The sequence below is a fragment of the Balaenoptera physalus genome, assembly GCF_965194825.1.
Source record: "Balaenoptera physalus genome assembly, chromosome: X".
Taxonomy (NCBI): Eukaryota; Metazoa; Chordata; class Mammalia; order Artiodactyla; family Balaenopteridae; genus Balaenoptera; species Balaenoptera physalus.
Genome location: NC_138903.1, coordinates 14,675,409 through 14,687,857, shown reverse-complemented (window position 1 = coordinate 14,687,857; position 12,449 = coordinate 14,675,409). Strand labels below are relative to the sequence as shown.

Sequence of the window (12,449 nt, the reverse complement as noted above, 5' to 3'; positions counted from 1 at the left end):
AAAGATAAAGTCTATTAAAAAATATGTATGTATTTCAACTGAAAACAAAATCCCTAAGATAACTCACTTCCATAACAAAGTAACAGGTATAGTGGTTTATTTTTATTCCAAGGAGGAGACAAAGTTAAGTATTTTTATAGAACATTTGCTTCAGGTAAGATTTTCAACCTTCCTGGAACATTATGGTAATCTTAACTGTATGCTTATTAAAAAGAAAAAAAAAATCTGTTACCATAGAAACTACCAGGGCTAATTAGTGCCTCCATGACTTGGGCAGTTATACCTGTTGGGTCACTTAATTAAACTTACAGGTTCCTGTTTAACAGAGAAAGGCTAAAAACATCTACATCTGTTTAAAGAAAGGCTAAAACACTCATGGGGTAGTGCAAATCAGGATAAATGGAGTGCACGTGTGTGTACCCACACCCAGACACACCACACCACACACCACCAAAGTGGTCGGTAAAAATTAGGTGGCTGCCGGCTGCTGGCTTTGTTTGACTCTCTTCTGGTTACATTTCTCTGTCCAGGATGCATTTGATGTTCATGTTCACCTGTACGAAGAATATTGGGCTACTGCATTGTGTTAAGTTAATGGGGAAGGATATATTTTGTTTTGCTGGGCTGAATAAGGGAGCTTTAAAGCTCTGAGAAATTTACTACAAGCAATATTCTAGGGATGTCCCCTTTTGCCAGCATCTTTTGCAAACAGGTTTCGACTAGACATCAAGAATATAATCTCAGCCATACAATGGCACTGTGCCTTGAGTTCTTTTTAAATCTTAAACACCTCAAGGGAGCATGAGTTCTAACACCAGGAAAGCCCCCTTCCCAAGTCCTTAGGAGAAGTCAACCAACATAATTCATAGTTAATATGCCCACCATCTCTTATCACACTCCATGTATTACTGACAACAAAATAAGCCTTAACAGGTGCCCAGCTGTCACTTACTTGCTCTGTGGCCTCAGTCACTTACTCCTCTTTCAGTTGAGAAACAGCAACAGCATTTAATAAATTTATTATGCTTGGGAGTATTCTGAAGGCCTCATGTAATAGCTATGGTTTGTGTTTTAAAATATTGACTTTTCCTCTACCTGGTCGAGCTTAACTGCTCAACAGCAGAGGCTGAACTGTCTCCATAGCAAGGACTTCTTAAGGGACAAACAGCCATGTTAAGGTCTGTGAATACTAATTATATTTTCAGAAATCTTGAATTCTGAAAAGTGAGAGATTACAGGGTGTCTAAAGTTATGCACACAAACAGAGTGTATGCATGCCCCAGAAGTATAAAATGCAGTCTTAAGTGATTAAAAGAAAAAAAGTCTACACACACAATGATATTATAAGTGAACCATAAAACCCTCAATACTCCTTTGGAACTGGATTTTAAAATACCACTCCCCACTTGAAATATACAACTGATGTTAACTTTCATACTGACTCCAGCTTTTAAGAAAAGGTTCATTTCACATTTGGGGCCTGATATTAAGAATCACCAGGCTTCCCTGGTAGTTCAGTAGTTAAGAATCCGCCTGCCAATGCAGGGGACACGGGTTCGAGCCCTGGTCCGGGAAGATCTCACATGCCGCGGAGCAACTAAGCCCATGCGCCACAAGTACTGAGCCTGCGCTTTAGAGCCCGTGAGCCACAACTACTAAGCCCAGGCTCCATAACTACTGAAGCCCGAGTGCCTAGACCCCGTGCTCTGCAACAAAGAGTAGCCCCCGCTCGCCGCAACTAGAGAAAGCCCGCGTGCAGCAACGAAGACCCAACGCAGCCAAAAATAAATTTTTTTAAATAGTCATTAATTCTAAAAAAAAAAAAAAAAGGATCTTATCACCATGAAGTGCTAGTAACAGCAAAAGACAGACAAAGTGCCCACCAAGTAGTCCTTCTCCAGGCTCCAAGGAAAGCACAAAACAAAAACAGCAACTACTGCGCACCATCCGCCTCCTTCTTTTTCAGGTGTGGAGCAGCCAAAAGGATGTAGCTATGACACAATTACTTTGCAATTCTATTTCAAGTCCAAATAATGATAAGATGGGAAACTACAACTGTCCCCCACGGTGGACGTCTGGGGTCCACCTCTAGCCCTAAATAGGGAGCTTGGCTCTGCCTTGACAGACGTCCTCTCGCAGCCCTGTGTCCCTGTTCTGCAATTTGTCATTAGGCTTTCCAGTTTAACGCTAATATGCAGAAATATGTTAGTAGGCAAATATATATAGTAGATACGTATATATTACAAGTAGTATATAAAGCGGACAACATTCAGTGGTGGGGCTCCGGCCCTACAGACACACATCCTTCAAGTTCCAATCCTGCAAGCGCCCACCCACCCAGGAGAGGGAAGGGCAGGAGCCTCGAGCAGAGGTTAAACCAGACACCAGCCAAAACAAACACCACTTCCAGAACAAGGCAAACTTTGGGTCTGGGCGGCTGCAGAGCCCCAGAAACGGCCGGGGAGGGGAGGGAGTGTCCGTCCGTCTCAGGGGAGGAAGATGAGGAGCGCACCCAGCACTGCTGAGCTGCGGAGGAGGCTGGTGTCCCCTGGAGGACAAGGGCGTCGCCGCCATTCCCGGCTGCGAAGCCCCTCTCCGCGACCTGGCCAAGGCCTCCGGGTGCCTGTCAGCAGCCCTGTCGCCCCACCCCGCCCCCTTGTCCCCGTAGAAATGGTCCCCACAGACCCACAGGGGCAGGGGCGCGGGGACCTACCTGGTGCAGCGTCTCAGCGGGCAGCTGCGACGCCCGGAACAGGTCGGCCACGGGGCCCGAGGCTGCGGTGGCCGCGCCGGGGGCGGCCCTGGCGGCCTCAGGGGGCCCGGACCCGGGGCCCCCGCCTGCGGCGCCGGCGCAGCGCGCGAAGAGCTCAGAGTAGCACTGCTGCTCGCCCTCACTCAGCAGCAGCGGCGGTCCAGAGCCGCAGCTCCCGCCTGCTGCCGCCTCCATGGAGCCTGAAAGGGGGCCCAGCTGAGCACCGTCCCCGGTTAAGGCGCCGCCGCCTTCACCACAGCCTCCGCCGCTTCAGCCTCGGCCTTGGCCGCCGCCGCCCCCACGCCCCGCAGCTGCCGCGCGGCCGCTTCCTCCCGGCGCGCGCCGGCCCCGCCCCCGGACTTGAATGTTGTGCCTCCGCCGCGCGGCACATGGAGACAGGCGCGGCGCGGCCCAATCACGGCCTGGGATCGCACCCCGGCCCCGCCCCGCCCCGCCCCGCCCCGTGCGCGCCGGGCCAGGTAAGTAACTCCGCGCGCTGCCTGCCTTACGGATGGCTACCTGTTCAGTCCGCGCTGCGAAGTCTAGAGGGTAGGAGCCATCGCTGTTCCGCGTCCACCCTGCGCGAGAGGGGCATCTTTGGCCCTTCTCCCTGGCCGGGAAGGGGAACATCTAGACCCACCTGGAGAATGGCGCTTTTCATGGGGCGGGAAAGGCTGTGGTGTTTTCTCCCTAGGACGCTGGAGCAAGTGTAGTACCCACGACACGCCGTGCCTTTCCCAGAAAGGGACGAGGCATGGGAAATTAGGCTTCGCTTTTTCCATGACAGTACCCCTTATGTCCTGAAAAGCTGGAGGGCAGAGATCTCCATACGAACCAGGGTCCCATTGACTCCTATAGTGTTCTAGGTGGCGACGGGGTTAGGCCACTTTCTCAGGCAAGGCTCAAACCTGGAGTTGAGCCTTAAAAAGGAATAACATCGGTTAGTGTTAAATACTAGAGTAATAGGAGTGAAAAGGGCCCTGGGAAGAATTGCACGTGTATATGCATTAAGCCTGGCTGGGAAACACTAACCCAAGCGAAAAAAATCAGTCCAGGGTTAAACACTAAACACTAGACAGATAGATGGATAGATAGATAGATGGATAGATAGATAGATAGAGATATATAGATATCTTTCACCCCAAATAGTGTTATTTTAATTAAAAACAAAACAAAAACCATCTCAGGAAATAGCACTGATGATAACAAGTATACTTTGGTATTTTGATCAACTAAAATAAGGACCAAGGACAGGAAGAGAGGAAAAGAAAAAGGAAGGTAAAGACGGGGGAAAGGGGAAAAGTGAAGAGAGATACATAAGAAAAAAGAAAAATTATGTCAATTCATAAATGATAGCCAGAGTAATATTTCCCATTTGGAATCTGAAAAAAATGAAATAGAGAAAGAGGATCCCCAAAATCACTAAGATTTCCTTATACCATTTTTTGCTTCAGACCTGCCAGGAGAGAATTAAGACAGCGGTAGGTTTGGAGAGAAGAGTACCAAAAGAATAGGTAAGTTAAGGAGCAGCAAAGACTAACTTAGTTGGGGAATTTCCACTTCAAAATCTCACCACCATTGTATTTTCCACAAGTGTAAAACCTTCTCAGGAAAACTGGAAGCCAAGAGATCATGTTTATTCCTTTCCTACCTTTCCCTTTGTGGTCAGACTTCCCTGAGCATGGCCCACCATTCTAACAAAGGTGAGAAAGGGACCCATTCCCCGTGATAAACGCCAAACCCCACTTTTCCCTGTGACTCCTGCAAAAAGAAATGTGAGATATAACAATCCCTAACATTCATATAGTTCATACTACGATGTCTATTTAAGCCTCATAGTACCTCTCTGAGGTAGGCTGGTTTCCCATTTTAATCTCCATTTTGCAGATGAGAAAATGGATGCAAAGATGGTGTGATTTGCCCAGCTGAATACTAGATTCCGAGCTGATCTTTGTTACTCAAGTCAGTTTAATAAATTTAACAGATACTTATTAAGCACTGCAGAGATGGGTAGGAGGTCTCACATCTGTGCCTATCAATCCATCAGTCAACCCTTATGGGTAGACCAAGAAGTATTAACTCTGTTCCTACTGGAATACTGTGAGAGATTTAAAAAAAAAAAAAAAAACAAGACATGTTGCCGCCTCACTGGAAAGACAAAACTAACACAAAAAATAAAAACAAACAATAAAAGACAATATATAATTAAGTGCTAAACTGTGTACCCCAGGCTAAGTGCTGTGGGAGTTTAGAGAAAAGAGAAAATCTATGAGCCAGAGCTCAACCAGGAAGGCTTGACGGAGGGGCCTCAAGATGGTTGTTGACTAATGGCTGGGTTGGGGAGGTGAAAGGACAGAAGAGGGAGGAGTCCCAGAGACTTGGCGCCCAGGAAGTGAGGAGTGAGGGATGCAGGTGGGGGCAGGAGGGAGGGGCAGCCTCTGATGCGCTGTGAGAAGCCAGAAGGAAGCTGCTCCATGAAGGACGAGAGGCACAGCCAGAAATGACCCAACAGCAGCAACGTTTTAACCCAGGACACAGGAGGAAAAAATGGCATTTTTTAAATGTTTTAGTATCTAAGGAATGCCAAGTACTGTTCTTTATTTCTACAACAGTTTTTTGAATAGAAGAAATAGTTATCAAACTGCAAAATAAACACAGATAAGAATGTAGAAACTAGAAACACTCATAGCCCTTTAAGGCTGATGGTAAACAAGAACATTTTAGAAGAGAATTTCTTTATCTTTTTTGCAGTTCTAAACTTACACAGTAGGACTTCCCTCGTGGTCCAGTGGGTAAGACTCCGTGCTCCCAATGCAGGGGGCTGGGTTCGATCCCAGGTAGGGAGAATTCTATTTGGCTTCTCTGAGCTTCAGAATTGTCATGAGTGATACTGAGATACTTTAGATTATATCTCAAAGATTGGTGAACTTTAAAAAGTACTTACTGAGGGACTGACCAATGTAAACACTAAACAATCACTTGTTTGGCTGACTAACTTTTTTTTTTCTAGAAGTGAAGAAAGTTAGATCTTTTTTTTTTTTAACATCTTAATTGGAGTAGAAAGGTAGGTCTTTAACAGTGTTAGAGGGAATCCTATTCCCCTGGCCTCATTTTATTGTGAGAAAATTTCCTGTCTACTCCCCAGGAGGGAATATGGATGAAGTAACATTGGTGCTTCTCCCAGCTCTTCTCATTTACTCTTCTCCAAGGAAGAAGTGATGGAGGGAGAAGAAACTGATCATTCCCGGTTCCAACACTGTCTCTATCTTTTTCTGTCTCTGTCTGTCTGTGTGTGTGTGTGTGTGTGTGTGTGTATCTCTGTCCCTCTCTTACTATCTCTCTTGCTCTTTCAAGCTCTCTCTCAAGCTCTCTCCACCACCACCACCGCTGAATTGTGCTGCCCTCAGAGGAGACGCCACTCTACCCCTGATTCCACATGGCAAGCGCACCTATTTGGGGCCACTCACTGTTCTCACTTGAAAGACTTGATGGGAAAAGATAGCATCTTCCTAGCAACTTGCAAGGAGAGGGTCTGTTTTGTAGACACTCTGACATAGGGAAGAAAGGGGGTAGGGAGAGTAAGAAGAAGCCTGATTGTGGCCACAAACCCAATCGGAATCTCCAATCCAGCTCCAGCAACAATGAAGCTGATGTTGGCCACATGAACCTCACCTAATTCTTTCTACAATCCTAGAGAAAGAGAGGGGTTTGAGTACTAATGATGATGGAATCTTACAAGTAACTGTCTCCCATAAAACCAATTTTGAATATCTGTGAAATTATATCCTGTACACAACCGTGTGTGTGTGTGTGTGTGTGTGTGTGTGTGATAATTTGCCCGCTTCCTTCCTATACCAACTCCATCCTCTGAAACAAAAGCTTGACACATTGAGAAGGTGGCTCTTCTCAAGCAACAAACAGCTTGTTCTCAGCAGCCCGGCTGGCCTCTTACGTAAGGCATCAGACAGTTCACCTTTCTTCATGGAATGAAGCTTTTGGTAGCCCTGGGAATGGCCGAATAGCTGAGCAGAAATGTTAAAAAACTGTGCACTGGGAAAGTCCAACAGTTATGTCACACAAACTGGAGCCAACAGTTCTCACTCCTTGTTAACAATAGCAAGCTGTCTAACCTTGGGAAAGCAGCTTCCTGCTTTGTTTCCATGAACAGGATTTTGGATAATTATCTTAGCCATATATTTTCACAGTGCTTTTTTTTTAATCACCCATAATACTCAGACTGTCGGAGCTTTTTTCTATGTTTTAAAGGAATAAGAAAAAAATTCTTACTTTAGTTATCCAGCACTTCAGTCATCACAGATTTGAGCAAGGATTATTATTGATAGTAAATTGATAGAATTCTGAAAATCAAGTTTTCAGAAGCTATTCATGTTTCTTAAAAATGGAGGATTTAGGACTTCCCTGGTGGTCCAGTGGTTAAGACTCCACGCTCACAGTGCAGGGGGCTTGGGTTCGATCCCTGGTAAGGGAACTAGATCCTGCATGCCACAACTAAGAGCCCGCATGCTACAACTAAAAGATCCTGCATGCCGCAACTAAAAAAAGATCCCGTGTACCACAACTAAGACCCGGCGCAGCCAAATAAATAAACATATTTTTTTAAATGGAGGGTTTGTGGGAATTCCCTGACGGTCTAGTGGTTAGGGCTCTGCGCTTCCACTGCAGGGGGCACGAGTTCAACCCCTGGTCAGGGAACTAAGATCCTGCATGCCGCGTGGCCAAAAAACAAAAAAAATAAAACAGAAGGTTCACTAGATGAGTCAGGGTAGGCTAAATAATGAAACAACCTGGAAAATCTCAGTGGGTTAACATAATCATGTTTTGTTTCTTGCTCACATCACAGTCCAACAAGGGTCGGTGGAGGCAGGGTGGAACACTTCGTGGTCATCAGGGACACTATCTGGTAGCTCCTCCATCCCCTGAGAACACAAAGTCTGCCACTAGATGCTCTGCATGTGGCAGAAATAAAAATAAAGGGAGGGGGAGCTCAGCAGAGCTAGAGAAAGAGAGCATGGAAGGCCGCTTGCCAAGGGGGTTTTAGGGGCCAGGGCCAGAGGTGGCACAAATCCCTTCTCCCTGCTTTCTATTGGTTAGAGCTGAGTCACGTGGCTGTATCGAACTGCAAGGGAGTCTGGGAAACGTAGTCAAGCTGTGTACCCAGGAAGAAGAAATGGGTTTGGGGGACATCTAGCCAGACTGACACGATTATCATGTAAAAACTTCAAACCTGTTGTAGAAACTGTAGGTTCACTACCAAGATTCCTGTCACCAGGCAATGCACCCATCCGTGAGTGTTGTCTGCTAATGGCTCAGAGCTGCTCCCTTCTTTGGAGACTTGTCCTCAGACAATGTGGAGCTGTTTCAGGGAAGTTACACCTCCACACCCCGCACTGAGCAGCCCACAGCCAATGGCTGACTACTGTGAAGTAGAAAAGGCCAGTCCCTTGCCTCAAGGGGAGACCAACTCTGGTACAAATCATGCTCCAGAGAGCCCCGTGGGATCAGGCAGAGGTAAGTTTCCAGCTGAGACCACTTCCTTGCTTAGAGCCTTCTTCAGCCCCACCCTCCTTCCTTCACTCCCCTTCTCCCTCAGTGAAGCACTTACACAAGAATCCTCATTTCAGTCTCTGCTCCCAGAGAACCTAACCTGAGCCGGGATTTTACGTCAGACAGTAATACTACTCACATCTCATAGAAAAAGCATGTGCAGCACAAGTCGATCTGTAAATATTTAAGTGCTCTCAGTAGAGTATATGTAGTCCTATACACAATAAACAAAGACTGCTTTCCCAGCACTGCAAACAGAATCCTTTTATGGTGAATATAGATTGTGGCCTCATTCTTCATTTTTGTTTCCTACCCTTTCTACTTTGACCAAGTCACTGTGGCCACTGGGGCATCTAGGATCTGACTATCAGCTTTGCCAGGCCAGAAATGTGTTTATTACATCTTTGGAGGCATCACAACCCATAGGAGAGTGCAGGTATAAATCATGATTCCAGTTAACTGGTTTACGTCCATAGTGATATCCGTTCTGTGACCCATAAGTTTCACGTACATAGGATTCCCCTTCCAGGTGCATAAGTTCTCTCTGAAGATAAAAAAAAAAAAAAAAAAACTACTTCTCAAATATAGAACCATAGGAACAAAGGAATTAAATAAGGACAATGAACTTGAAACACCCTTTTTCACAGTCAAGGATGTTTCCAAATGGTGTTTTGAAGACCAAGAGCACATCTTAATCATCTCATGTCAAATAAATGACTGATTTAAATCAAGAGGAATCAGAATTACCTGGAAAGTTCTAGGAACACAATGGCAATGTATCCTTCCAAGATTTCCTCTTATCAGAAGCTTATGTTTGCCTTTGCCACTAAATCCCCTCCTAGTTTAAACCTACTGTCACAACGTAACTTCATTCTCAACTTTATGTCTCTTTTTACATTTTTACTCATTTTTTTCATTCTCTTATCTTAAGAGTTCCAGCCAGTCACTAAAAACTTAAATTTTAATTTAGCTGTTTCCTGATGACTTCTGAGCAATTACCGTAATCTCAATAATAGTTTCCAAAATGACAATGTAGATTTTGTTGTGTCTTGGAAATGCTCCTCTCATTTACAGATTACATCAGAATCTTGCAGAAAGTATTGATTTTACATTTATGCAGCTGTCCAGGCAGCATGATTACAAGGTGCTTAAGATACGGAATTGTATTAATAATCTATTGCTGTATAACAACAAACATTTAATTATCTCACAGTTCTGAGGGTCAGAAATTCAGGAGTGACTTAGCTGAGTAGTTCTGGCTCAGGGTGTCTCAGGGGTTGCAAGGAAGCTATCAGCCAGGGCTGCAGTCATCTGAAGGCTGGACTGGGGCTGGAAGATCCACTTCCAAGATGGCACACTCACATGACTGTTGACAAGAGGTCTCAGTTCCTTCTTATGTGGGCCTCTCCACAAGGCTGTCTGAGTGGCTTCTGGACATGGCAGCTGGCTTCCTCCAGAGCCAGTCATCTAAGACCGAGTGCTTCTGCAGGCACACTGTCTTTTATGACCTAGTCTCAAAAGAGACACACCACTTCTGCCATATTCTATTTGTTAGAAATAAGTCACTGGGGAATTCCCTGGTGGTCCAATGGTTAGGACTCGACATTTTCACTGCAGGGGGCACAGGTGTGATCCCTGGTCGGGAACTAAGGGAACTAAGATCCCAAATGCTGCCAAAAAAAAAAAAAGACACTAAGTCCAGCTCTTGAAAGTATGTCGAAGAATTTATGGACACATTTTAAACAAATGCACAACTCTTTTTTTTATAATTTTTTTTTAATTTTATTATTATTTATTTTATTTATTTATTTTTGGCTGTGTTGGGTCTTTGTTGCTGTGCATGGGCTTTCTCTAGTTGCGGTGAGCAGGGGCTACTCTTCATTGCGGTGCGCAGGCTTCTCATTGCGGTGGCTTCTCTTTGTTGCAGAGCACAGGTTCTAGGTGCCGGGCTTCAGGAGTTGTGGCTTGGGCTCTGGAGCGCAGGCTCAGTAGTTGTGGCACATGGGCTTAGTTGCTCTGCGGCATGTGGGATCTTCCCAGATCAGGGCTCGAACACGTGTCCCCTGCATTGGCAGGCAGATTCTTTTTTTTTTTTTTTTTAAGCTGGTGGAAGGCAAGCTTGCCAGCCATGAGCCATCTTTTTTTTTTTTTTAATTTTATTTATTTATTTATTTATTTATTTATGGCTGTGTTGGGTCTTCGTTTCTGTGCGAGGGCTTTCTCTAGTTGCGGCAAGCGGGGGCCACTCTTCAACGCGGTGCGCGGGCCTCTCACTATCGTGGGGCAGGCAGATTCTTAAACACTGCACCACCAGGGAAGCCCCCCCGAATGCACAACTCTTCACAATACTGGTTCTGAACTACTATCATGTTCTTCAGAGTCCCTCTCAAATTTGCAAAGTGCTTTTTAATATGGTTTTGAGTTCAAATTGATGCCAATCTATTTATAATCTTACAGCGAGGACAGGATTTTTTTTTAAATTTTATTTATTTATTTATGGCTGTGTTGGGTCTTCGTTTCTGTGCGAGGGCTTTCTCCAGTTGCGGCAAGCGGGGGCCACTCTTCATCGCGGTGCGCGGGCCTCTCACTATCGCGGCCTCTCTTGTTGCGGAGCACAGGCTCTAGACGCGCAGGCTCAGCAATTGTGGCTCATGGGCCTAGTTGCTCCGCGGCATGTGGGATCTTCCCAGACCAGGGCTCGAACCCGTGTCCCCTGCATTGGCAGGCAGACTCTCAACCACTGTGCCACCAGGGAAGCCCAAGGACAGGATTTTTTAAATTCATAGGCATTATTTTACTTTCTTAACTTTTTGTGTTAGTAATTTCAGATTCACAGAAAATTGCAAAAATAGTACAAAGAATTCCTGTGTACATTTCACCCACATTCCCCAAATGTTTCCACATTTTCTTTATTCCCTTTCTCTCTCTTTCTATGTATTTTTCTGGATCATTTGAAAATAAGTTGTAGACATAACGTCCCTTTACCCTGAAAACTTCAGTGTACATTTCCTAAAAACAATGGTACTCTCTTGTATAACCAATGTACAGTTACCAAAATCAGGAAATCAAATATCATCTAATCTATAAACTTTATTCACTTGTCACCAATCGTCCCACTAACGTTCTTTTTTTTTTTTTTTTCCTTTTTGGCCATGCCACATGCAGAATCTTTGTTCCCCGACCAGGATGGAACCCTGGGCCCCTGGAAGTGAAAGCACCAAGTGCTAACCACTGGACCACCAAGGAATTCCCCACTAATGTCCTGTAAAGGGGAAAAAACCTTTTTTCCTCATCCAGGATCCAGTCCAAGGTCACATATTGCATGCAATTGTCACATCTCTTTAGTCTCCTTTCATCAGAGCAATTTCTGTCTCTTTTTAAAATTTATTTATTTATTTATTTATTTTTGGCTGCATTGGGTCTTCGTTGCCGCACGCGGGCTTTCTCTAGTTGTGGCGAGTGGGGGCTACTCTTCATTGAGGTGCGTGGGCTTCTCACTGTGGTGGTTTCTCTTGCTGCAGAGCACAGGCTCTAGGCGCACAGGCTTCAGTAGTTGTGGCACTCAGGCTCAGTAGTTGTGGCGCACAGGCTTAGTTGCTCCTCAGCATGTGGGATCTTCCCGGACCAGGGCTCGAACCTGTGTCCCCTGCATTGGTAGGCAGACTCCCAACCGCTGCGCCACCAGGGAAGTCCCGCAATTTCTGTCTTTCTTTGTCTTTCATGACCTCGATATTCTTGAAGACTACAAGCCATTTATTATCTCAATTTGGGAGCAAATAGTATTCAATTTGCTTACAGACGTGCATCTTCATTCCTATGTAAGCTCTGTAAATCTTTCTGAGAAGCACATAGAAATAAGCACTGCTAAATATTTTTACAGTCTATCAGTGGCTTGTGAGCCAACTGATAATTTTGAGAATCAATAAAGGGAAAGAATCAAACATTGATCTTGCCTTCCTTATCGGGCTCCAGCACTACAGAACCACATAATAGATGAAGCAGAATTACAGAAGGAATGACAGAATTAAAATATCACCATTTGGGACTTCCCTGGTGGTCCCGTGGTTAAGACTCCGCACTCCCAATGCAGGGGGCCTGGGTTCGATCCCTAGTCAGGGAATTAGATGCCACA

At 45.3% G+C, this 12,449-nt stretch overlaps 1 protein-coding gene across 11 annotated transcripts in view; it reads right to left on the bottom strand.

The window, feature by feature from the left end:
- The window catches only part of REPS2 (RALBP1 associated Eps domain containing 2), a 228,584-nt gene extending 225,491 nt beyond the window's left edge, over window positions 1-3,093 (bottom strand). For all 11 annotated transcript variants that reach the window (XM_082447092.1, XM_082447100.1, XM_082447096.1 and 8 more), the window contains exon 1: window positions 2,714-3,093. In XM_082447092.1, coding sequence (XP_082303218.1) covers window positions 2,714-2,947 — 234 coding nt within the window. In that variant the 5' untranslated portion in view covers window positions 2,948-3,093. The remainder of the gene's footprint in view (window positions 1-2,713) is intronic.
- Window positions 3,094-12,449: the final 9,356 nt, after the last annotated feature.